At 38.5% G+C, this 22358-nt stretch overlaps 1 protein-coding gene and 1 long non-coding RNA gene across 7 annotated transcripts in view; both read left to right on the top strand.

Moving 5' to 3' along the window:
* The window catches only part of fam13b (family with sequence similarity 13 member B), a 70010-nt gene extending 49886 nt beyond the window's left edge, over positions 1-20124 (top strand). For 4 of the 6 annotated variants that reach the window (XM_032528147.1, XM_032528146.1, XM_032528149.1 and 1 more), the window contains exons 8-24: positions 439-483; positions 3165-3260; positions 3929-4076; positions 5660-5757; positions 6758-6815; positions 7109-7238; positions 7688-7759; positions 8975-9248; positions 9376-9517; positions 10207-10288; positions 11036-11224; positions 12241-12455; positions 13139-13222; positions 13313-13408; positions 14114-14496; positions 15104-15205; positions 16679-20124. In XM_032528147.1, the coding sequence (XP_032384038.1) occupies positions 439-483; positions 3165-3260; positions 3929-4076; positions 5660-5757; positions 6758-6815; positions 7109-7238; positions 7688-7759; positions 8975-9248; positions 9376-9517; positions 10207-10288; positions 11036-11224; positions 12241-12455; positions 13139-13222; positions 13313-13408; positions 14114-14496; positions 15104-15205; positions 16679-16802 (2338 nt within the window). In that variant the 3' untranslated portion in view covers positions 16803-20124. The remainder of the gene's footprint in view (positions 1-438; positions 484-3164; positions 3261-3928; positions 4077-5659; positions 5758-6757; positions 6816-7108; positions 7239-7687; positions 7760-8974; positions 9249-9375; positions 9518-10206; positions 10289-11035; positions 11225-12240; positions 12456-13138; positions 13223-13312; positions 13409-14113; positions 14497-15103; positions 15206-16678) is intronic. The other 2 variants (XM_032528151.1, XM_032528150.1) reach the window with 2 other exon arrangements.
* A 620-nt stretch (positions 20125-20744) lies between these two features.
* On the top strand, positions 20745-21185 carry LOC116696900 (uncharacterized). The gene is made up of 2 exons (XR_004333854.1): positions 20745-20811; positions 20867-21185. It is a non-coding gene; the product is annotated as an uncharacterized LOC116696900 (long non-coding RNA).
* The last annotated feature ends 1173 nt before the right edge of the window (positions 21186-22358 follow it).

Genomic DNA, 22358 nt, shown 5'->3' on the forward strand with positions numbered 1-22358 from the left:
CCCCACACACACACACACACACACACACACACACACACACACACCCTTCAATCTGATCAGCAGGTTTTAGCAGAGGTCTGTAGCCAAAATACAAATCTGTCCACCCAGAGTGGCACCAGAGACTGAATTGACATTTGGCACAAGGGATCTTAGATTAGGAGACAACTGCAGTGAGAACCTACACTCATTATGCCGACCAGCAGACGTTATTCTTTTTTTCATTCTTTTTCACTACTGCTGTAAACACTCAGCAATTGGTCTCTGGCTCTAAAACATACACACAATATGCACATATGTGTTCATGGTTATTGTCATTCTTCTTCCCTGTTTTGACTCTTACTGCCCAACACCCTCCAAGGTCATTTCATGTTGGTATGGGAAAGGAGTCGAGGAGTACGGGATGTTCTAACCATGCTGTCTCTCCCCCCCCCCCTACAGCTCCCACCTCTCTCCTATATCCATTATGCCTGCTGACTCTGCTGAGTGAGTACACAAACACACACACACACTCACCAGCAATCTAGCCACTTGTGATAACGTACATAGGCAGTTCTTTGTGTACATACACTGTAACAACCTACACTAATATACACCTAAAATTCCAGCCACACTAAGAAATTGCAACAAGTCATGTAATTTTCAACTAATTGGAAAAAAGCATGCAAGAAGTTATTATAATTTAAGAGATGATAATAGAAAAACTGTAAACATAAGCTAAGACAACCAGTTTAGTTGAAGTTTGAAGAGCAAGTAAGTAAAGTAAAGGGCCAACTGCTCAAGAAGCAGATAAAATAACAAGATTAAAAAAAGAAGAAGTACAGGCAGCACTTAGAAAAGTTGGGAAAAGGTCAGAGGTTAAGAGGAAGTGATAAGGAAACAAGAGGAAAGCCAGCCTTGTGTTTTGATTATGAAGCTAAACTAAAGCATTTTGCATGACTCTGTGCTTTTAGAGCCTCAAGTATATGAACTCCCCAATCACATGACAGTCAGGCTTCTGGCTGTTCACAGCATGACATGGAAACAGAGTAAGATTATTTTCTATGGTGCTATATATTAATGTTAATATACTGACCTGGGCTGTAGCCTTGACATCAACCTGGGCATATGACTGGTGGCAAGGCAACATGTTTGTTTTGTTCGGCCAACACGCTAAAACCCCAAAATATTTAATTTATTATCCTATAAGCCAAAGAAAGAAACTGTTGTTGAATGTTTTGCTTTTCACATAGTCTAATTGATTATTCAACTAATTGTTTCCGCTCTGATATAATGGCACACTATTTCACTTCAGGTTGGCTTACTTCATATTTTATTAAATATACCAAGGTGTTTGGCTTACCTTTTTATCTGAAAATTCATCTAGATAAACACAAACCGGTGCAAGATTAAATTTAAAAACACAAGGAAACAATAATAGTATAACTAAACAGTTATTTATAAGCAAATGGATGGACAGCATGATAGGTACCACAGAAATAAATAAAAAAAACTTTTACATTTTTAAATTGTTAAATGGTGGATAAGTTCCTCAATTATTTTGCTCTGGGATTGTTGACTTTGACATTTCAGAAATTAGGCTTCTAATAATGAAGAATAATTACACTAGCATTCTAATCTTCCTAGCTTATAAGGGAGAACATTTCACTTGAATTTCATTCTCCAGTAGTTTGACTATCTTCTGGGTGTCATGTGAGTGCATTAACAACTAGCACATTTCCAGACATCCATTAGATAGCTGCAAGGGCCTTGGTTGCATAGACCGTTTGGTTTCTCTGAGTGTTTAATGTCTTTACTTTCCTCTGGCTACCAGGATGTGTTCAAAAGGGCTCTCCTCTGTTGGGAGGCATGAAAGGTTTTAGACAAAATTCAGACAACAGCAGCAAAAACACATGGTGTTTTCTCAAGTGCGTGTGTGTGTGTATGTGCGTGGGGGGGGGGGTAAAAGAGAAAGGCTGCAAGCATATTTTACTGATTAAGTGTTTTATGTGCAGGTTAGTGTGTTTTTCTACCAGGCCTTTAACCTCTACTGCTGTCTGCAAGATGTCAGAGTAAATTAAGGAGGGATACTTTATGATCACCACACACACACACACACAACACCCACACACACACACACACACACACACACACCACAAAAACACACACACACACAACACACACAACACACACACCACACACACACACACACACACTCGTCGCGGAGAGCAAGTTAAATAAAATCTCAGTAGAGCCTGTAGATCAACCATCACATGTCGACGTGGAAGAATTCAGAATGTGCCTGCTGTTGTTACCTTTTAAAGGCCGTAATGTATCCTCTCTTCGCCCTCGTTTCTACTTTACACATTAATAATCCTTTTTAGGTCCTTTCTTTAGATTTTGTGGCTCAATAAGGACGTATTACATAATTTCAATGAATATTAGGCTCACAAATTGTTTGATTCATTATTCACTTTCAGTAAATGTCTCTTACTTTATATACCTCACTACCAGTTTTTGGCATGGAGATAAACACATCATGTGTTGATTGTTTAGTAGAGGTCTTTCTATTCATTAAAATAGGTTGATGAGAGGTAGAATTATGTGATGAGGCTTACATGTGGTTCCAGAGATGAAGGTTTTAAGCTGTGCATCATGACTGGGTTATTGCTAAACATTAGTCTTAAATGGGTGAACAATCAAGTAAGCTTGCTGGATTCAATATAACTGAATAAGTATAAAAAGTGCACATATCTCATGTAGAGACCATTCAATTGACAATCATTGTGGAACATAGAATATTACCTTTATTTTACAGTTTACATAAGTTATTGAACTGTTAAAACATTTAGAGGATTAGTTTTTATTCTGATCAGTCACAGGAAATCCGATTTGAAGGATTATTAAATATAATATAGTTTATTTTCTGTTATAAATTCTTTGTTGATGAATGTTACAATGCAGATAGTCTCGCATTGCCAAAACTTCCTCCACAAGCGCTGTGGAGGAGGGTCTGGTTAGTCAACACAGCAGTCCGGGATGTGAGAGAAACAAGATATCTGACAGAAATTGGCAAGGAAAATTACCTTTTTAGTCAAATTTAATGCATCATCACACAGTGTAAAAAAAAAAAAGTGAATACACATAAATCTTGATAAATAACGGCCATGTGTTTTTGTGTTTTCCAGGATAATCCAGCGAACCATCAGGGCTGCAGTGAAGCAGCACTTCTTTGATCTGAAAACCTCCATCGGCCAAGACCTCAGCAACTATGACAGCCAGGGGTGAGAGTGTATACACAAACCTTAACAATCATACACATACACTACATTGAATTAAAAATTACACTTCAAGTGTAAGAACATATTCACACAGATGTTCTGTACAGCTATGCCAAAACTGTGCAGACTTTTTTTAAATTTTCTATATGCTACCTTTCGTTGTTTTATTTTAGGGAACCCAATACATCAAGCCCCTTTTTCCTTTGCATGTCTTTTTTTTTTTACTTATTTTGTCATAGATGTAACACTGTTTTTTTGTCAAAAAAAATCTAATCTATACAGCCTGTGGTGTTTTGCTTCTGTCCCTCCATGCACCTGCTGGTAGAAACATGCGTTACACAGATTCCTCAGAGGTTGGACGTGACATCGGATGACTTTAAAGAATATTTGCCATAGTGAACATTATGTACAAAAGCACGAAGCCAGACAGATGGTTCAGGTTACCAGTAAATATGTTGACAGCTATGATGTTAATTAGCAAACTCTACATGTTGATGGGAGCAGCTGTTCAGTGGTCAGTCACTTCTGAGACAAAATAACATGTCCGGTAGTTTTACACAGCATACTGAAAGAGGCAGCTTAATGTTCCCATGCACTTCCACCATAAAGGCACAGTGTCAGTGTTATTTTAAGTTTCTGTTTTATTGAGATTTTTATTTATTGTTTTCAAGGGTGAGTCCCAATAAGCCCGCAGACCAGGGTAGCCATGGAGACAAGGAGCAACAAACTGACCCTGAGGACAGTCCCTGCAACGCAGAAGGGGAGACCCCACTCACGCAGACCGAGAAGCTCATACAACACAACCAGAAAGACACACAGGTCTGTGGCAAACATACACACACAACCAAATTCATACCACACATATACTGTACATCTGCACATGCTCAAACACACACTATCAATGTTTTAGGTCACATATCCAATACACATTCGACAAACAGCACAGAATCATCCATGTCACACACACGCACACACACACACACACACGCACACACACAGTGTGTTAACAGACAATACACAGATCCGGACCAGTTGCTGTGTGGGCTGGCAGCATATTTCCCATAGCTAAACTCCTTCCTGTCTCAGTCTGTCTGTTCATTGCAAGGCTGAATGTTTGATACTATCAGCACAGTCCGTCTTTGTTCTGATTTGGTTGCTACAAAAACTGGAATTCTGCTGGAATAGCCAGCAGAGAAGACAACAAACATGTTATACAAATGTACACACAGATTAATGAAAATGCTGAGACATAGAGGCAGTGTTTTGTTCTTACTAAGTTATAGTCACGAGGGAATGACTTGAGGCTGAAATATACTTGAAAAGAAGTGCTGCTCAGTGACCAGAGCGGTTCTGCATTGTCCACAATCATATCCACCTTTTCCACCCTCTGTATGCCACGGGTTTATAGTAGGTTTAAGAATGGATTTTGCTGCAAGTGCACCCAAACTCTTGATTCCACATTGTTCACATTTTGGTGAGAAAAAAATATGAGCAAAATTAGGATCACATTTTCAAATCACAGTGTCACAACTAGAATTGATTACATACAGAGAATGAACCTTGTCACAGTGGAAATCAAATCCCCTCAATGCTGCTACCTCCCCTTAAACTGCCCTTGTCCCAAGAACCATTTTAGTGTCTAGACTAACTATTGAGAAACCTGTCACCTCTTGTCAAAGAATAACAGCAACACGTGCGCCAACTGCAAAACACACACACACACACACCATTTACTCTCTTTACATAAAACCAGTGTGATATATGCTTCATGTACAACAGGTATGCATTGAATAATCATCCTGCTCCTCACTACAGCTCAAAATTGTTCCACAGATTCATATGATAGCCACCACAAACAGTCCAATGTGGATATTTAGAGCCTTAAAACAATGATGCTGTAGTTTAAGCAATGACGATTACAATGAAACCTAAAAGTTTTGGGTTAGAAGTTGTGTTGGTAAAATCCCCTTCAGCTTTCACTTTGGGATTTTTTTATAATTTCGTTTTGAGGTTTGTAATGTAATGGTTCAGAGAGATGAGACAGATAATTATTAACTAAGGTTATATTTATGTAAACTATTACCTCATTGTTTCCTTGGTACTTATGGTATTACCTTTATGAGCAGTAATGTGTAGGGGGCTACATTTACATATTTATAAGTGCTGGATTTTTTCCATTTAAGACAAAGCACAAAAACCGCGTGTTCCTGAATGCTCAAAGGAAGTGAAACATGATGATGTGTGTAGTGTCTAAGAGTAGGGTTCAACTGTTTTTTATCCGATTCATTTTTGTTTCTATTCATACCCAATATTGTCTCTTGCTCTGCTCAACTATTTTTGTTTAAGTTTCTGATTTCCATTCATAAAAACAATCAAGTTAGTCTGCTGTTGATTTCTCCCAGGATTCATTGGACTGTGGCTCCACCCTGGAGGAGAGCTTGGGAATGGACCTGGATGCAGAGGCTGTCAGAGATGCTGAGAACAACATCAACACTGCCAGGTGAGCTGGGTGGATTGTCGGTTTGCCTGTATTAAGTTCAGTTTCACCTTACATCAAGAATGTATAAGCACGGTTATCAGAGTGAGAATTAATTATCAAGACCAGAATTTCAAGACGTCAATGAACATTTTAGGCATAATTTGGACGAGGTAGATATATGTGTGTGCTATATTTAGTCTATTGCCTTGTGAATCTTAGTGATGTAAAGAGACTTCCTTCTTCTCCAGAGAGAAATTAATTTTCTTTACCACGTGCAGGAATGTTGTCTTGCACTGATCACTTGACACCTCACGTTTACAAATCACTTCCACATGCTTTGTCTGCCAGAGCTTATTTTTACGCTAAAACTTTCCTTTATTATCCCTGTCTCTCTTACGCATAACACAAATGAACTAACACTACATGCTTGTATAGTTTTACACTTCATATTGTTTTACGCCTTCAGCTTGTTATTATTAACAAGCACAGTTAATGTACTGTGGTTGATGTCTCACGCAGTATTCAATTACAAAAATGGTTCAGGCCGACAATGATTAAATGCTGTTTCACATTTATTCAGGAAAAATGAGTACAAATGTTAATCAGCAGGATAAAACAATCAATAGATACGGCATTGGTTTTATTTACCCACACTCACTGAGCTCTCTTAAAGGAGCCACAGCACCCTTTCACAACAAATGCTTTATCACGCTGATGTGACCGAGCAAAACCCAAACATCATTTCTAAATATCTGTCCAAACCCGGTCCGGCCCGTTGGGTACAGTCGGGCTTGGGTCGGTCTCCACTCGAGGGTACCCAATGGCCGGGCCGGGTATCCGCACTTTAGTTTGCACATAAAGACTGGTCTTTCTGAGCAAAAATATATGAAAGGTATGTCCCCTAAAAATTACAATTTAGAACAAATTTGTTAAGAATTTTTTTCACTTTACTATTATTTACTTTATTTACTTTTATGTTATTGTTTCAAATTAGTCTACTGTTTCTTATCTTTGTTTTCAGTCTGGACGACCAACCCTGTGACATCATGGAGCAGACTCAGACTGACACCATAAGCTGTGTAAGTAGCAATAAAATGGAATCTATGAAAACAATGGTTTCTGTGTTGATTTTATTTCTAAGGAGCCTTTTAAATTAAACTGAATTACAAGCACAGACAGGTCATTTTTGGATCTATATAAAACATTTGCCAAGTTAATACATCAAGTTTATGTTACAATATGTTGTACTTTCTTTCTTTTGTTTGCTTTTAATTAATTTCTCTTTCTTTTATATCTTTATTTTTGTTTTCTTTTTCCTTCATTCTTTCCATCCCTGATTTGCTTTTTTTAATCTCTCTTTCTTTTCCTCCAGGATTCAAGTTCATACCGCTGTGATCAGAACGCCAACACCAGCAAGACCAACATGAACCACCTATCGCCATGCCAACCAAACTCTGGCCACAACCCCCACCTCCAACTCTTCCCTGACAGCCAATGGGAAGGTAGGAGATATGATGTCAATATAATGTCATTGTAATAGAGAAGGAAACTGCACAGTAAAACAGACCTTTCAATGGTTTTCTATATTGATGTTAATTATTTATACATCTACAAAACACTATACATTAATGTTGTTGTCTTTAAAAGCTCTCAAATTTAAAACTCCGTAGTATAGTTAATCTTAGAAAGACAGGGCATCACAAAATCAAATATATTTGAAAATTAAAATTCATATCTGTTTCCCAAAAAATCTCTTTTGCAAGTTGTCATCCATAATTCTTTTAAATGTCTAGTATGACTCAAGGAAAAACTCCATTGACGGAATGAATGTTGAAGAGTGAAGTTGTTAAGAATGATTGACCTCACTGCTCCTCGTCTCCACTGTCTCTTCCTGTCCCTCCTCCTTTTCCTTCTTCTTTTTCTTCTCTCCATCCTCCTTCAATCCAAACAGCTTCACCCCCCTCACATCTCCACCTCCCTCCCATAGATTTCTCATGCATGCATCTGCAAAAAGAAGGCCAAGGTAAGTAGTTTCATCTCTACCTGCCCATCCACCAGCTTACCTGTCCAGTCTTTCATCCTTTCCTGTTGCCACTTTGGACACAGTACAGCAAACTTAATTAAAATTCACACATCTAAAAATGTGCTTTTGTAACACTGATTATAAATAAATCCCAGCATGTGAAACACTCTTCTAACACAGCTGAGGAACTCTTTTTCTTGCTCTCATCTTTGCTCTTGCAACCAGATTACTGGATGGATGGATCAGGACACTTATTCCTAACTTTACCTTGTATTAAAATCCGATATGAGTGATCTGATCACAAGTGGACAGCTTTAATTGCATGTATTCCCACCTGGCAGTAGAATGTGCCCTCCAAAGAGAGAGACCACTTGTGAATGGCTCTAACTTCTTTGCTCTATATACGCAAATAAAACACGTGACGTGCAACTTAAATATTGGAATGTCTGTAGTAATGTCCTACATATCTGTTAGTCTATCGACGCTTTATGAAACTAAAAATACCAGCAGCTGCCTTTTCCAGGAAACTGCGGGGCATAGAGCTCCGACAGCTGGCAATATAAGAGCAGGCAGCACTGGAATAAAAACACCCACGCATCACAGACAGTATGATAATAACATCCAAAAACACACAATTCACTTTCAGTGGTTTCTGTGACATGAATACTTTGAATGAGTGAGGAGTTCCGTTCACAGTTTAGTAGGCGGTTCTTAATGTGGCCCAGGACACATACACATACTCACTGCAATAGGAATGTGGCCATATGTGACCCAGACCATCTCCGAATGTGAGTGATCGGATGTCAGTGCGTCCTTGGTGCATTCACACCTGTACTTAGAGCTGTCCACTTGTAATCACATCACTCAAATTTTTACACCACTTGAAAATGGGGTTTCTGCTCCTCTGTTTCCCGCCACTGTCTCATTATCGTCACAAACCCTTCTTCACCTTCTCCTTTCCCCTTTTTTCCCCTTGATTCATCTCAATAGCATATTGCTGACAGTCAAGACTCCGTTAATCAGGCAATGAGTGGCTCTGAAGAGTACCAAAGAATATAAATTATTTTTTGCTAAACCACTCCTCCCAAGTGTTTTTTGTGTGCATCTTACTGATAAATGTACCTCTTAATTATTAAATTTGTCTTTTCTGTCCCTCTTTTACTGACTTTTGTTAACTCTGACTCTCCCCTCTCTTTGTTTCTGTCCTCTCTCCAGACCCCGTCCCTGCTTTCAAATCCTGGCAGGACGACAGCGAGGGTGGAGAGGCGCAACTCTCCCCGCTGGCTGGCCGCATGCTTCCTCTCCCCCTGCTGCCCCTGGAGGAGGACGGTGAGGAGGACGAGGAGGAGGGAGGGCAGGAAGCCTCCCCCTCCTCTTCCCGCTCACACCCTCACCTCCTGGCACGACGCTTTCTTGATTTCGGAGCGCACGGTGCCCAGCGATTCCTCCAGCCGGACCCGGACGCCATCTCACCAACCAAAGCCCAGAGGTACTATCAGGCGTGGACATCCAGCTGCAGCTTACTCACGAGCATTGCTACTAGATTGTGTTTGTGGGTTTAAACTGTATGTATTTTTGGCAGTTTATTCATCCTCATGTATCCTCTGTCACTCCAGGCCGCGGCGGGCATCAGTTGGCTCCAAAGAAGCAATGAGAGGAGGAGATTCAATGACCCACCAGCTCACCAAGAAGCTTCAGCACCTGAAAAAGAAAATAAAGCAGTTTGAAGAGCAATTTGAGAAGGAGAGAAACTATAAGGTACAAATAGAAAGTGACTCTAGAGTATGTACTGATTGTTTGATTAGTGAGCAGTAAAATTACGTGTTGTGAACCACTGGGTGTTTAGGGGGACAACTTGTTAATCAAAAGTTGTAATGTACTTCCTAAAAAATTACAAAGAAATGATTAATAAAAATTACTTTGAACAAGTGTTAGTCAGAAGAAAAAATAAATATTTTTATATACTGTGTGTGTGTGTGTGTGTGTGTGTGTGTGTGTGTGTGTGTGTGTGTATGTGTGTGTATATGTGTGTGTGTATATATATATATATATATATATATATATATATATATATATATATACATGATTTGATTGTATCAACATAAATAATGGAAAACCCAAACCGAAAATCTTGCACACTGTCAATCACTCTATTTAAGACATTTTAGTCACCTCCATCCTCCTGCTCCTCCCTCCTTTAACTCGCTCTGACTCCACACGGTCTTCTCTCCCCGTCCCTCTCCTCCTCCCTTCATATATAAACTTTATCTGATAAAGGTCAGAGGACCTAAACGTTTTGAAGAAAAATAAAGGGCAAGATTATTTTTAAGACTGTAAGTCTCTGTATGTAAAAACATCAGCCAAGTGCTAAAATTATTCTTGTAAATTCTGTGTTGTTATGACCTTTTCAGTGAAGCTCGGTCCTCTCTCTCCTCTTTTCTCTGCAGCCTTCTCATGGAGACAGGGCAGCTAATCCCAAAGTCCTCAAATGGATGACCGACCTCACAAAGATCCGCAGGCAGATCAAAGGTAGACCCACTTGCTCTTTTTCTCTCTCTCTCTCTCTGTGTGTGTGTGTGTGTGTGTGTCAGGGTTAGAGTATCTGTGTGCCATCCTGGTCCATGCTGCACAGCCTGACCCTCCCTACTTCTTACCTTTTGTAATATTGCATGTATGCTGGTCTAACACACACACACGCACACACACATGCACACACAGACATGCACATACCAGGGGTTGACGTGGCTCACACATGCGTGGCTCCCACCCTTCAGTGTGCTGGTGCGTCCTTGTAAAACCACATTCATTACCTCTGCAGTGAATTCAGTAAGGTGAAACGGTGGATAAGACTTTATCTTATACATGAATAGAAAGAAGCAGAAGAAGAAAAGAATGCCTCATTTTGCAAATATTAAAGAATCTTGATAAAAAAGCAGAAGTTTTTGTCCTTTGATAAGCTAGTGTTCCTTAAAGCACAGGTATTTGAGTGCAAAAATATGACATATCTAATGTATAGAAATAGATTTCTTCATGTTGACGTGTCTCTTATGCATCGTTTCACCAAACTGAACAAACCCCATGACACTTGTCCACCCTCTCAATGTGAGGTGGCGGCTCTCCTTGTTGGAGAACGCAGTGGCCGAACCATTTCTCTCTCTGTTTAAAATCTAAATTGAAAACAACAATAACGCGAGCACCCGCTCTCCACTTTCCTCCCTCCTCCTCCTATCGCCCAACCTACCGATTGATTGATTGATTGACTGATCGGCCAACCAGGACGCCAGCACCACCTTTTACCCAGAAGCACGCTGAGGCACCAGGCTTTGCTCCATTCATACAGACGCCACCATGCTCCCTCCTTCCCTTCCTCCTTCTCCTCCTCCTCTATCTGCTCACCTCCCCATCACACACTCACCCCCCTGCTCCACCCCTACTCAGGCCTGAGCTCTAGACCGTATCACCTCAGTAAGTACCAACCCCTCAGTAAGTAGACATTACATACATTACTGACAGTCACATTGAGGCAGCATTGTGAGAGCATGTTGCTTCTTTGTTTTGGTGTATTTCCTGATGAAAGCGCATGTTGTGACAAGACATTTCAACTAAAGGTATCTATCAAAGGTGTGATATAAAGTGAGGATAAGAAGGGCAGTTTTTTTTTTTTATTACAATTTTATTTCATAAATGGGGGTTTGTTGATGAACAAATGTATGTTCAGGCATTGACTATTTACTGGGTTAAAATAATATCTGTTTTTATTTTATTGTGTCTAAAACTGTACTCTAAAACTTTATACCGCAGGCATCATTCTATTGTAATCGCATAAGGGGAAAGTGCTGTGAGCACACAAAAAATACATGTTCTGTTATAAATCTTTAAATAATACCAGAAAATTTTGTGTAGTGTTAATAAGGTTTTTTGCATGGAAAGAGCACCTATATTTAAGTATAATCGTGTTTTTTGCAAGCTTTTGCAGAGGGCAAGTTGATTTACTCTAATGTGATTATTTGAGAGTAACGTGATGCTTTGTCCTGAGATAATATCCAACAGGCAGTTGTACGTCTCGGTCTGTAACCATCAGACTGACTCTGGGGCCTTTAAATGTCATTTTTTTATGTTTTTAGAATCAGACGCTGTAAGAGAAATGTTCAGGAAACAGTGTTTGCTTGGGGTGTTCGGGTTTTGACTGGGTTCGCTGTTCTTGTTTGGGGTGTGTCTTGAAAAGCATGTTTGTCTTTCTCCTCATACTGTGACTGGATGACTATTACCACCACAGCTGTCTGTCAGACTCCTGCATGTCTGATCTTCCAGTGAAAGATGTTTAATGTGTTGTCTGAAGGCTTAAGATTTTCTCCCCGTTCTCTCTTTCTGCAACTACTTTCCTTGTCCTGGTTCCTTCTTCTGTACTTTACCCTCTGTATCTCTTCTCCTTTTGTATCCTTCCTTCATCTCTTTTACTCATCACTGTATTCCTCCTCCAGATGCCAAACACCGTGCAGAGAGTGAGCTTGGCCCCCAGACTCGTCCTCGGAGCAACACCTTACCCAAGAGCTTCGGCTCCACACTGGACCAAGGCGCTTGCGATGCAGCAGGAGAGGTGAAGGGTCAGCGTCCCACCATAGAGGAAACACTGGAGATTATCCAATGCAGGGTCAAAGGGAAGAGGCAGGAGGACGGCTGGCCCGATGACATCAAGGTTAGCAGATCAGGGACTGGATCATTCACTCTTGTTGATTAGCTAATGGATTCATTGAAACAATAACAATGTATTTTTTCCCTGCAACCGTGAACAGGACAAGCATTTTAGAGAATAGAAAGATAGATGGAGGGATTTTTTAGGGAGAAGCAAGTGACCAATTTTTCCTGGTCTTTAGTAATCATTCCTTGCTTCAAAGACCAGACAAAACAATTATTTATCATTTTGGGGGTAAATGGGGTTATGGAAACAAGCTCCATCTTAATAAAAAACATTTATAATAATTACTAAATTATTAGAATAAGAAATTAGAATAACGCAAATACACATTATATAGGCATACTTATGAGCCCATTTCCAAGAAATCTATGAATGAAAATCATCAAAATACATATGAAGTGAGCCAATATGCAGCATAAATTACTGAGACAGCAAATTTATTTGTTAGATTATCATAAACGGGATCAAACTTGGACTTTTGGCATAAAACGTGCACACATTACAATAAAAAATGTTAGAAGTTTACATGGTTGTATTGCATAAGACGTCATATTGTCAGCCCATTGATGCACACACAGGGACCTTGGCAGGTCACGCAGTACAACATTAGTACATGCCATTTGCACAGGGTGTCACGATCAAAAGTGGTTATATCGCTATGACATGATCAACTGTCTCTTTAGAAGATGACCAAGGAGCAGTTGTCCTGTGAGAAGACGGTCCTTCAGAAGAACCTGCTGCACTATGAGGGCCTGCATGGTCGACCAGTAAGTTACCAGAATATCCTAAATCCTGTCATGCTGCGTTAAGACACCTGCTTACCTTTGCTTTAACATGTTTGTCTTTTTTACTCTCAGGTGACCAGAGAGGAGCGTCTCGTGGTGAAGCCTCTCTATGACCGCTACAGATTGGTCAAACAGATGCTCACTAGAGTCAGCATCACACCTGTCACAGTACGTACACATATTACAGCATTACATCTATCCCAGTATGTTAGCAACATGCTCATTAAAGCACATAAATGTGTTATTATAAAAGTCCCTACAAAAGACTTCACAATCTTTATCATATTTTGTTCTTTTATTGTTAGGTTAATATCTCTAAAAGTACTCCAGTCTAATACAACAATATTTTAGCAAGGTGCACTTGTATATTTGCGAAGGCAACAGTCAAACAATATAAGTATACATAAAATACTAACTCATATGCTCTTGTTAATGTCATTCCAGTTTTCCATATTAAATAGGGCTGGGACAATAAGCTTTTGTCCTTATTTGATTCTTTCACAATACGTCGCTGCCGATTCGATTTGTATTGCGATTTTCATTTATTGTGATTCTAGAAGTATTGCGATTTTCTTCTTTCCTTCTTTAACAAAACCAAAAGTTGAATAATACACTTCTTGAGACAATATATCGTGAGACATTTTAAAAAGTAATTTTCACACAAAAAATTCACATCACGTTGGTCATTCAGTCTGACATTTATTTAACTTGTTAAAAAGTACATGGATTTTCTTCTTTTTGACAGTTTTAGAAATCATCGCAGAATAATCACGATACATGCGTGATTTTTTTTATTTTTTTTATTTCAGTCCTAATATTAACCTAGTGCATGCGCACTCTTCTCCTGCATTAACTCCTCTCTCTGCTCCTCAGGTGTCCCCTTCCAGTAAGAGGCGAACTCAGACCCTCCAGCCAATCATTGAGGGGGAAACCGCTCATTTCTGGGAGGAGATCAAAGAGGAGGAGGAGGAAGAGCAGAAAGAAAGAGAAGGAGGAGAAGAAGATGAGAAGGAGGAGGAGAGGGAGGAGGAGGAGGAAGAAGAGGAGGATGAGGAGGAGGGAGAGAGCAGCGGTGGGGAGATGCAGAGTTCTGATGTCATCATGGCCGTCGACTTTATGACGTCTTCTGACGGATCAATGAGCAGCCAGAAGCAATCCGACCGGCACAGCAATTGTCCAATGAGAGCCAAAGTGGAGGAGGGTTCGGGGAAGCTGGCGCTGGACCTGCGGCTGTCCAGCTCCAACGCCTCGTCCATGTAATAACACACACACACACAGTTTATATACATCCCCTTATTTTTGCATGTTTTAAGTTAAGTTGTATGTTTTTTTTTACTATATTAATGAATTATTAACCATTAATTATTCAAATCTCTGATCTTACTTTGCTGACTGCAGATACAAGCAAGAATAATGTGAGACGGAACGAAAAGAGTCTGTAATCTGTCTGTAAACATGTCACAGATTTCATTGCCCTCTCTCACACACACACACACACACACACACACACACACACACACACACACACACTCACACCCCTCCCTCAGGTTTGCACATACAGGTATCTTACCATGATTTACAACAACTGATCCCTAATGCTACCACAGCTCACTTCCTCATAGTGACCTCACTTCCTTACTTTCTATTCTCTCTTTCTCTTTCTAATTCTTAATTTATGGTTTAAGATTGAAACAATGGTTGTTTTGTCATCTTTGGGAACAAATGTAATTTAAAAGAATCTTAGGTCTGCGAGCCCTAGGACTTGATTCTTACATTCTCGCTGGGATTTAAGTTTAACTGTAAAACTTGGCATCTCATGGCAGCAGGTGTAACTACGTTCCCATGTATCTCGTCATCCTCCAGGCCAGAGCTGCTGGAACAGCTGTGGAAGGCCAGAGCAGAGAAGAAAAAGCTGAGGAAGACCATCCGAGAATTTGAGGAAGATTTTTATCAGCATAATGGAAGGTAGGGGGAAGACAGAGTCGCTCACATGCAAACACAAATAAAATGTAATATTATGGAGATACATGTAGGATAATCTGGATATGTTAATGTTTGAACCATTCTTTATCCAAGAAAGTAGACTGAAATCCAGTTATGCTTTTTCTAGGCAATGTTATCCAGTCTGATGTACAAGTTGCACAAAAAAGATTTTTATCCATGCTGGATAACGACTGGAAATCAAAATTTTATGGAAATATGGGTTGCAATTTTGGCATTCAATGTAGCTGCTATAAACTTTTGACCTTTATTTTTAGTTATGAGCCACCATACATTCTTTATTGCAGATAATCACTATGACAGGTTATGATTACCGTAGGTTCTAAATCCCTTAAATCCCTGCTGTAACATGGCAAGAAAGCTGTCAGACTACATGTTCAAACTGCTGTTCAGATTACACGTTCAAACAATTCTATCTTACGGACAGTTACAGTTCTGGTATCAGAAATGTTGACTGCTGTAGTCGAAAACATCACAGAATGGCATAGAGCTAGGCGACACAAAGCCAAAATAATTCTGACAGGCTTGTCCTTCAGTCAGTTCTTTTTGCTATGAGACACTTTGTAGTAGGACTGAAGCCTCTATGTTTACAGGCTTATGGTGATGTGTAATGTGCTATAGGTGCCAAAAACAATCTATGTTTGGTACTGTCAATTTGTTTTGTCATGGTTAATGTGTACAATAAACATTACACTTTGTGAGAAAAAAAATCATAGCAGAGAATTGTGATATCAATTTTAAGCTAAAACAATTGTGATTCATATTTTTACCCAAATCGTGCAGGCCTACTCTGTGTTGTGCTTGGGTCATATGTCATTGTGATGGCCACAGTCATGGCCACACAGCCAGCTTAAGAGCGTTGGAGTCCAAACCTGGAAGGGATTCAGGTTTGAGGCTTAAAAGAGGTGGCGCTTGGAGAAAGACCAGCTTTATAGGGGAGGTGGCCTAATTGGACACTACCACTGCTTGATATGTCTAGGGGGGTAGCTTCTTTTCGCTGTAGGGATTCTGGGGTTTAGATTTTATATAAAGTAATTTTTGTAGAGTAAGTTAAGATAAAAAAAGTATATGTAATTTGGAATGCATTTTTAGGTAGGTTTGTCATTATTTGTTTCTGAAGTTAGTTTGTAGTTATTGTTTGTCTCCCCCTGTGTGTTTAAATTGGTCTGATCAGCCAATATATAAGTCCCCTTGTTCTTTGTTAGAGGTCAGTGGATTTTTGAGTTCTTCGTTTGACCCTTTGTTACTGTTGTTTGACCTCCTTTTAAGGGCCCGGAGCTTTATCTTTATTTTGTTGTAATTATTTTTTGGGAAATAAAACTCTTGCTTTTTTTGAATTTCTCTTGTGACTCCTCATGCCTAACTGCTTGGTCCCTCACAGTCATTCAGCATGTGTCATTTAGAGGACTTATTCTGCTCTGTCTCACTCTTCCGTAGAAATGTTCAGAAAGAGGACCGGGTGCCGATGCTGGAGGAGTACAGGGAGTACAAGAGGATTAAGGCCAAACTCCGCCTGCTGGAAGTTCTTATCAGCAAACAGGATTCTTCCAAATCCATCTAGATCTAACCCACTTCAGACACCAGATATCACCACACACAGCTCTCACCAGTGCAGCGAGGACATCCTGCCCAGGATGTCCCATCAGTCTGTCAGACGTCATGACACCTGGGGAAGGTTAAACACACACCTCACATTACTTCACAGGAAGTGCAGACTCAGACTTCATGGTCTCTACTCGGTGTGCTGGATTTGTGTCATGGAGAAAACACCATTAGAGTGACTTGCTGGTTCAGAGTTACAGTACAGTATGTCATAATTTAGTAACAGGCCTTCACCAGTGCAGGGACATTTCCAGGTAGATGGACTTAACCTTCATTTTAACTGAAGAAACCAAAGTAAAGTTAGGGTTCTTGGGTCTGAGTTTCTGGTGGTATTTTTCAATGCCGCAGAAACTATTCAACTAGCACTGACTGGTAAAACATGATCCTCATGGCTGTAGCTGTCTGGGGGGTTCTCTGTGACCAGTACAAAAATGTAATTAGTAGGCAATAATTTAATGATGATGACTGTGTTGTCTCGTGGTGTGTAAACATTACATCTCAAATGGTTTTTAATACTTAATTCCTCTACTTTGCCAATTCTTTGTGACGAAAAAGTAAAAAAAACTTTTAGCTGCTTTTTGTAGTTGCTGAAGAAAGCCCCATTAATGAGCGATATGCATTAAAGCATTGAAAAAATCTTTAAGCAAATTTTAAGCAATTTGATGATCATCAATATGTGACTACATATATTTATTTGCTTGTGAATTCAAAATTCAGTGTGAACTTATTGGGTCCTTTTGCTAGAACTCTGAGTTTAATTGTCCACTTTATATATGAGATAAAAGGTGCATTTTTCAGTGATCTTCCCATGACATAAATGCAGCACCACTACCAACTTCAAATCACTCCTGTCAGCCACGACTGCTGCCTCGTCTGACTGCATTTCATCCAACATGGAGGGAAAAGAATCATTGTCTTCATCACCAACTTGACTTAAGACTGCACTTCTCTATCTTGTTTCGTTTCCACTTCTTCTGAAAGAGAAAAAGACATTCAGACTTTTTAATTTAATGAAACTTTCTTTTCTCAATGTTTTTGTTCTTTGTGTTTTTTTTTCCTTCATGCTGAGGAAAATTATCGGACAACTCGAGGACTGGCATTTTTAGACGCTCTTCACTCAAGACACTTGTTCTTTCTTTGGGACGTCCCACTGTGTGAAAAATCCCTCTTTTGCCTCTCTTTATGGAGTCACAGTTGCTTAAAGCAGTCTTCTTGGTGCGAGGCAATCGGTTATTTTATTCTGTCACTAATACTCTGTTTATCGTCCTGGAGGCTTCACACCTTCGGACTGATTTTAAAAGTTTAAAAACAAGTTTGTGAGTGTGTTCTTGTTATAAAAAAAGTGTACACATACATGTTGGTGAGACACTGCTGTTCACGTTTTATTCTTGAATGAAAAAGAATGTGTTGTATTCTGAGGAAAAATGAAGAAAAAAAAAAAAAAATTATGAACTCCCAGTGTGACCATGGAGCTGTTTGTGAAAGACTGATATTCCTTTTCATTTATTTCTATTCTTTAGGGTTTTCTTTGTTTTTTGTTTTTCTATTTTGGCAATATTTGTCAGTTGATGTACACAAGATTGGCAACTCTGAACTTCGTTTCCCTCTTGGACGATAAGATGTTGCTTTTAAGTCGTTGCAATCGACTTGTTTTGGGGATTTTAATATTTCTGACGGCACTTAATGGCAAAATTAGACTGAAGATGCTCATAGCAAACAGTCCTACTCACATTACAAGATTTTAAGCTGTAGATGGATATGGTTGTTTCAGAAATCATCTGGAGAATTCTTCTTTTCTTTGTTTTTCACTTGTCTCTTCACTTGTTCCGTTTGCTGCAAGGAGTTGTGGCAGGACTTTATTAATGGTGATGAATGCGTAGGAGAGGAGTATCTGGTCCTCGTTGCTGCAGTTTCTTTGAAACCAAAACCATGTTGGCTACAGGAAGTGGCAGTATGACCAAATTTGGTATCAGAGCAGTTAGACAGAGAGTTTTCCTGAATATTAATATTAGTCAGCAGTTGCTGTGCGGCTGATGTGACTGTTACTGAGTAACTGATTTATCTCTGGTGGTCCTTTGGTTAAAGTTTTCTTGTAGCTGTATTGTGTCGATGAGGTGCCAAAACTGCCAATTCTGATTTTAATCACAGAGAAGCGACTCAACCAATCTCTGTGGTTAACTGATATTTTTCCCCAACTGGTAGGTCAGTGCTAGGGCTCTGATTAGCACTTTAGCATGGTGTCCACAATGCTGAGGGAGGGAAGAAGCTTCAGTCCTTGGCAATCTGCAGTCCCATTGAAGTATAATTTCCTGCTGGCAGGTCAAATGACGGCAAGAGAGGAGAAAAAAAGGGGGATGAGGTTTAATGCATGCCAACGAGCGTGTCCTCATTTTTCTTCTTCGTAGAGGCCATGTTGTCAAGTATGAGACAGAAGTCAAGATGTCACAGTAGGATTTGAAAAGCGGAACGAAGAAATTTCCAACAATCGCTGAGCTTAAGCTCTAGCTGGTGAGTGAGTAAATTAGCAGAAACCGCCTCAATACTTGTGAGATGTTTCAGGCCGATAAGACAAAGTAGTGCTTTTCTCTGCTGAATCATTTACCTGTCAGTGGACGGCAGATGTGTTGGTTTGAAAACAAAGTTTTGAATGAGTCAAGAGTTTTGTGTTTGTGTGTGCTTGTGAAGAATAAGAGGGAGGGTGCGCTGTTTGTCAGGACGGTAAAGTTTGTAGGGTTGATGTAAAAAGATGTTATTTGCACAGCATTCACGGAATGCAGCCCTGTGTTTTTTCATTTATTTCTAAAAATGACGCACTACTTCTATACAAATATAAATATGTACTGTACATAACAAAAAAAAACACCCGAAGGAATGAATGTCAGAAATGTTTAAATTATTTAAAACATTATGTTTGGCCCCCTTTGGTTAATTATATTTGTGACGCCCTGAGAATGTGTTATTTTTATTATTATAAATATTGCTATTACTATCATAACCATTTTTTTGTGTGATAATGACAATAATAATCCTTTTGTATTTACTCACAAACTGTAAAACCAGCTGTAGAATTTAGTCGGGCCCTGTGTGTGGCTAATCAAACCTGAATCTGCTCTGTTTCCTGATTTATTTTTGTCGCTCTGTGTGATATAAGCTAATAGAAGCAGCACTGTAGTGAGCTTGCATGGCAAAAGAGAACATAATAGTATGAATAACATGATTCATTGTTTATATTATTTGTGCCATGAAGAAGCAGCAATAATAAAAGTTTGCGTGGAGGTTTTTGCAGTTTCGGGTTCATGGATTATTTTGTGTGGGATTGACTTTGTGCGAATATTTGTTGTACAATATTATTTAATGTTTTTAGTCTAATTGTTTTTACCTTGACGCACATATTGACACACACACACACACACACTCTGCTTCAACTGTATTTTCACCACTGTTGTCAGCATAATGTTTATCTTGGCGCTGCTGAAAAACCAAAATAAGAATACAATTTGAAGGTTAACAGGGATTGAAAAGCCAGTGACAGATTTGTCATATCTGAAAATATTCCAGTTTTTATCATCATTCAAAAAGTGGAAACAATCCACTGTCAATCTCTGAATGGCATTTCTTTGAGTTTTTATCGTATTTGTTTTAGTCTAACAAGGTTGATTTGCTTAGCGCCTCAATTTCTCAAAATTAACATATATATATATATATATATATATATATATATATATATATATATATATATATATATATATATATATATATATATATATATATATATAGTGCCAGCAACAGAGTGGTAAAATTCACAATGTAAACTGTAAATGTATTCTGTCTCTGTACAGTATATTGTCCCATGTGGCATGCATGGTTCACACTCCAGGAGTTCACAGCAGAAGTTTCTGTCAAAGATAAGAAATGATCAGTTTTTATGGTCAAAACAGCAACAGACAAGATAACAGATAGATATATACGTATATCTATATAGAGATAGAGATATAGATATATATACATGCATATACTGTATAGATATGTCTGTAAAGTGATTTGAGTCAACAGAGTCTTTAACTCTTTAAAATGTGAAGGTTAAGTAGTCTTAGTGCTTACAGATGTGATCAGGAAAGTTAGAGATACTTCATGACATTTCTTTGACCAGAGAGGTTTTTTTGCTTCTTTCAGGTCATCTACATGTGATACTGTGTTTTATCACATCAATATATTGTATGTGCGTATGGATCTATAAATGTTTTCTTACTTTGTGAATGTTTTTTTTCTCCATTAACAAAAACAATGAGAAAATACAATCAGTAAACATTTACACATGAAAAATAAGCTTTCCAAGCTTGCCCTTCAGTTCTCTGCCTTCTTGAGTCAAATAGAGTAAACTGTTAAGAGAGGATATAATCTCCCCCTACCTCCACTTAAAAGTTAGATAAGTAAAATATGTAGGGCTGTATAAAAATTAACCAAATTAATTCTGACAACTCAAACAACTAAGAGCACTTAGGTTTTAAGACACATATTATGGCCAATATGTTTTTTCATAATTTGAGGAGAATTTTTACATAATATGCTACAGTATAGTCTGGATCAAGGACAGTGGGTGTTCAGCCAGATGTCACCTTCCGCTCTCTGTGTGTTGCTGTTCGCAAACTCTATTCAAACTCTAACTCTATTCTTTTTTTATCCTTTTTTTTTTCTTTCTTTTTTTTTTTTTTTTTTACTTTCATGACAAAATATACTATGACTTTCTATGACATACTATACTCTGACTTCTCGTCTTCTTGACTATACATTTTATGACGTACTATATAAGATTTCTTATAACTAACTATATGGTCTTTGCTCTCTACTATGACTTTTTTATGCCATACTACTAGAATTTTATACTTTATGATATACTTACTATTACTTTTTTACTTTTATGACTACTATGCCTTTTCATGACATACTATACTATGACTTTATATATTTTAGGACACACTATACTATGATTTTATATTTTAAGACATACTGTTCTATAACTTTTCATGACATACTACACTATGTTTTTTGTGACAGTTTATACACACATACCATTCTATGATATTTTATGACTTTGTATGACACACTATACTATGACTTTGTACATTTTTATTGGAGACATTTCAGACTTTTTATGACATACTATAATAGACTTTTATGACATACTATACTATGACATTTTTTACTTTCATGACATAATATACTATGATTTCTGATGATATTTGATGTCATACTTTACTATGACTTTTTATGACATACTACACTATAACTTTAAATGACATAATATACTATAACTTTTTATGACATACGATACTATAACTTTTTATGACATGCTATTCTATGACTTTTTTTGACAGTTTATACCACATACCATTCTCTGACATTTTAGGACACACTATACTATGACTTTTATATTTTAGGACACACTATACTATGACTTTTATATTTTAAGACATACTGTTCTATAACTTTTCATGACATACTACACTATGGTTTT

This window comes from Etheostoma spectabile, chromosome 10 (genome assembly GCF_008692095.1).
Source record: "Etheostoma spectabile isolate EspeVRDwgs_2016 chromosome 10, UIUC_Espe_1.0, whole genome shotgun sequence".
Classification (NCBI taxonomy): Eukaryota; Metazoa; Chordata; class Actinopteri; order Perciformes; family Percidae; genus Etheostoma; species Etheostoma spectabile.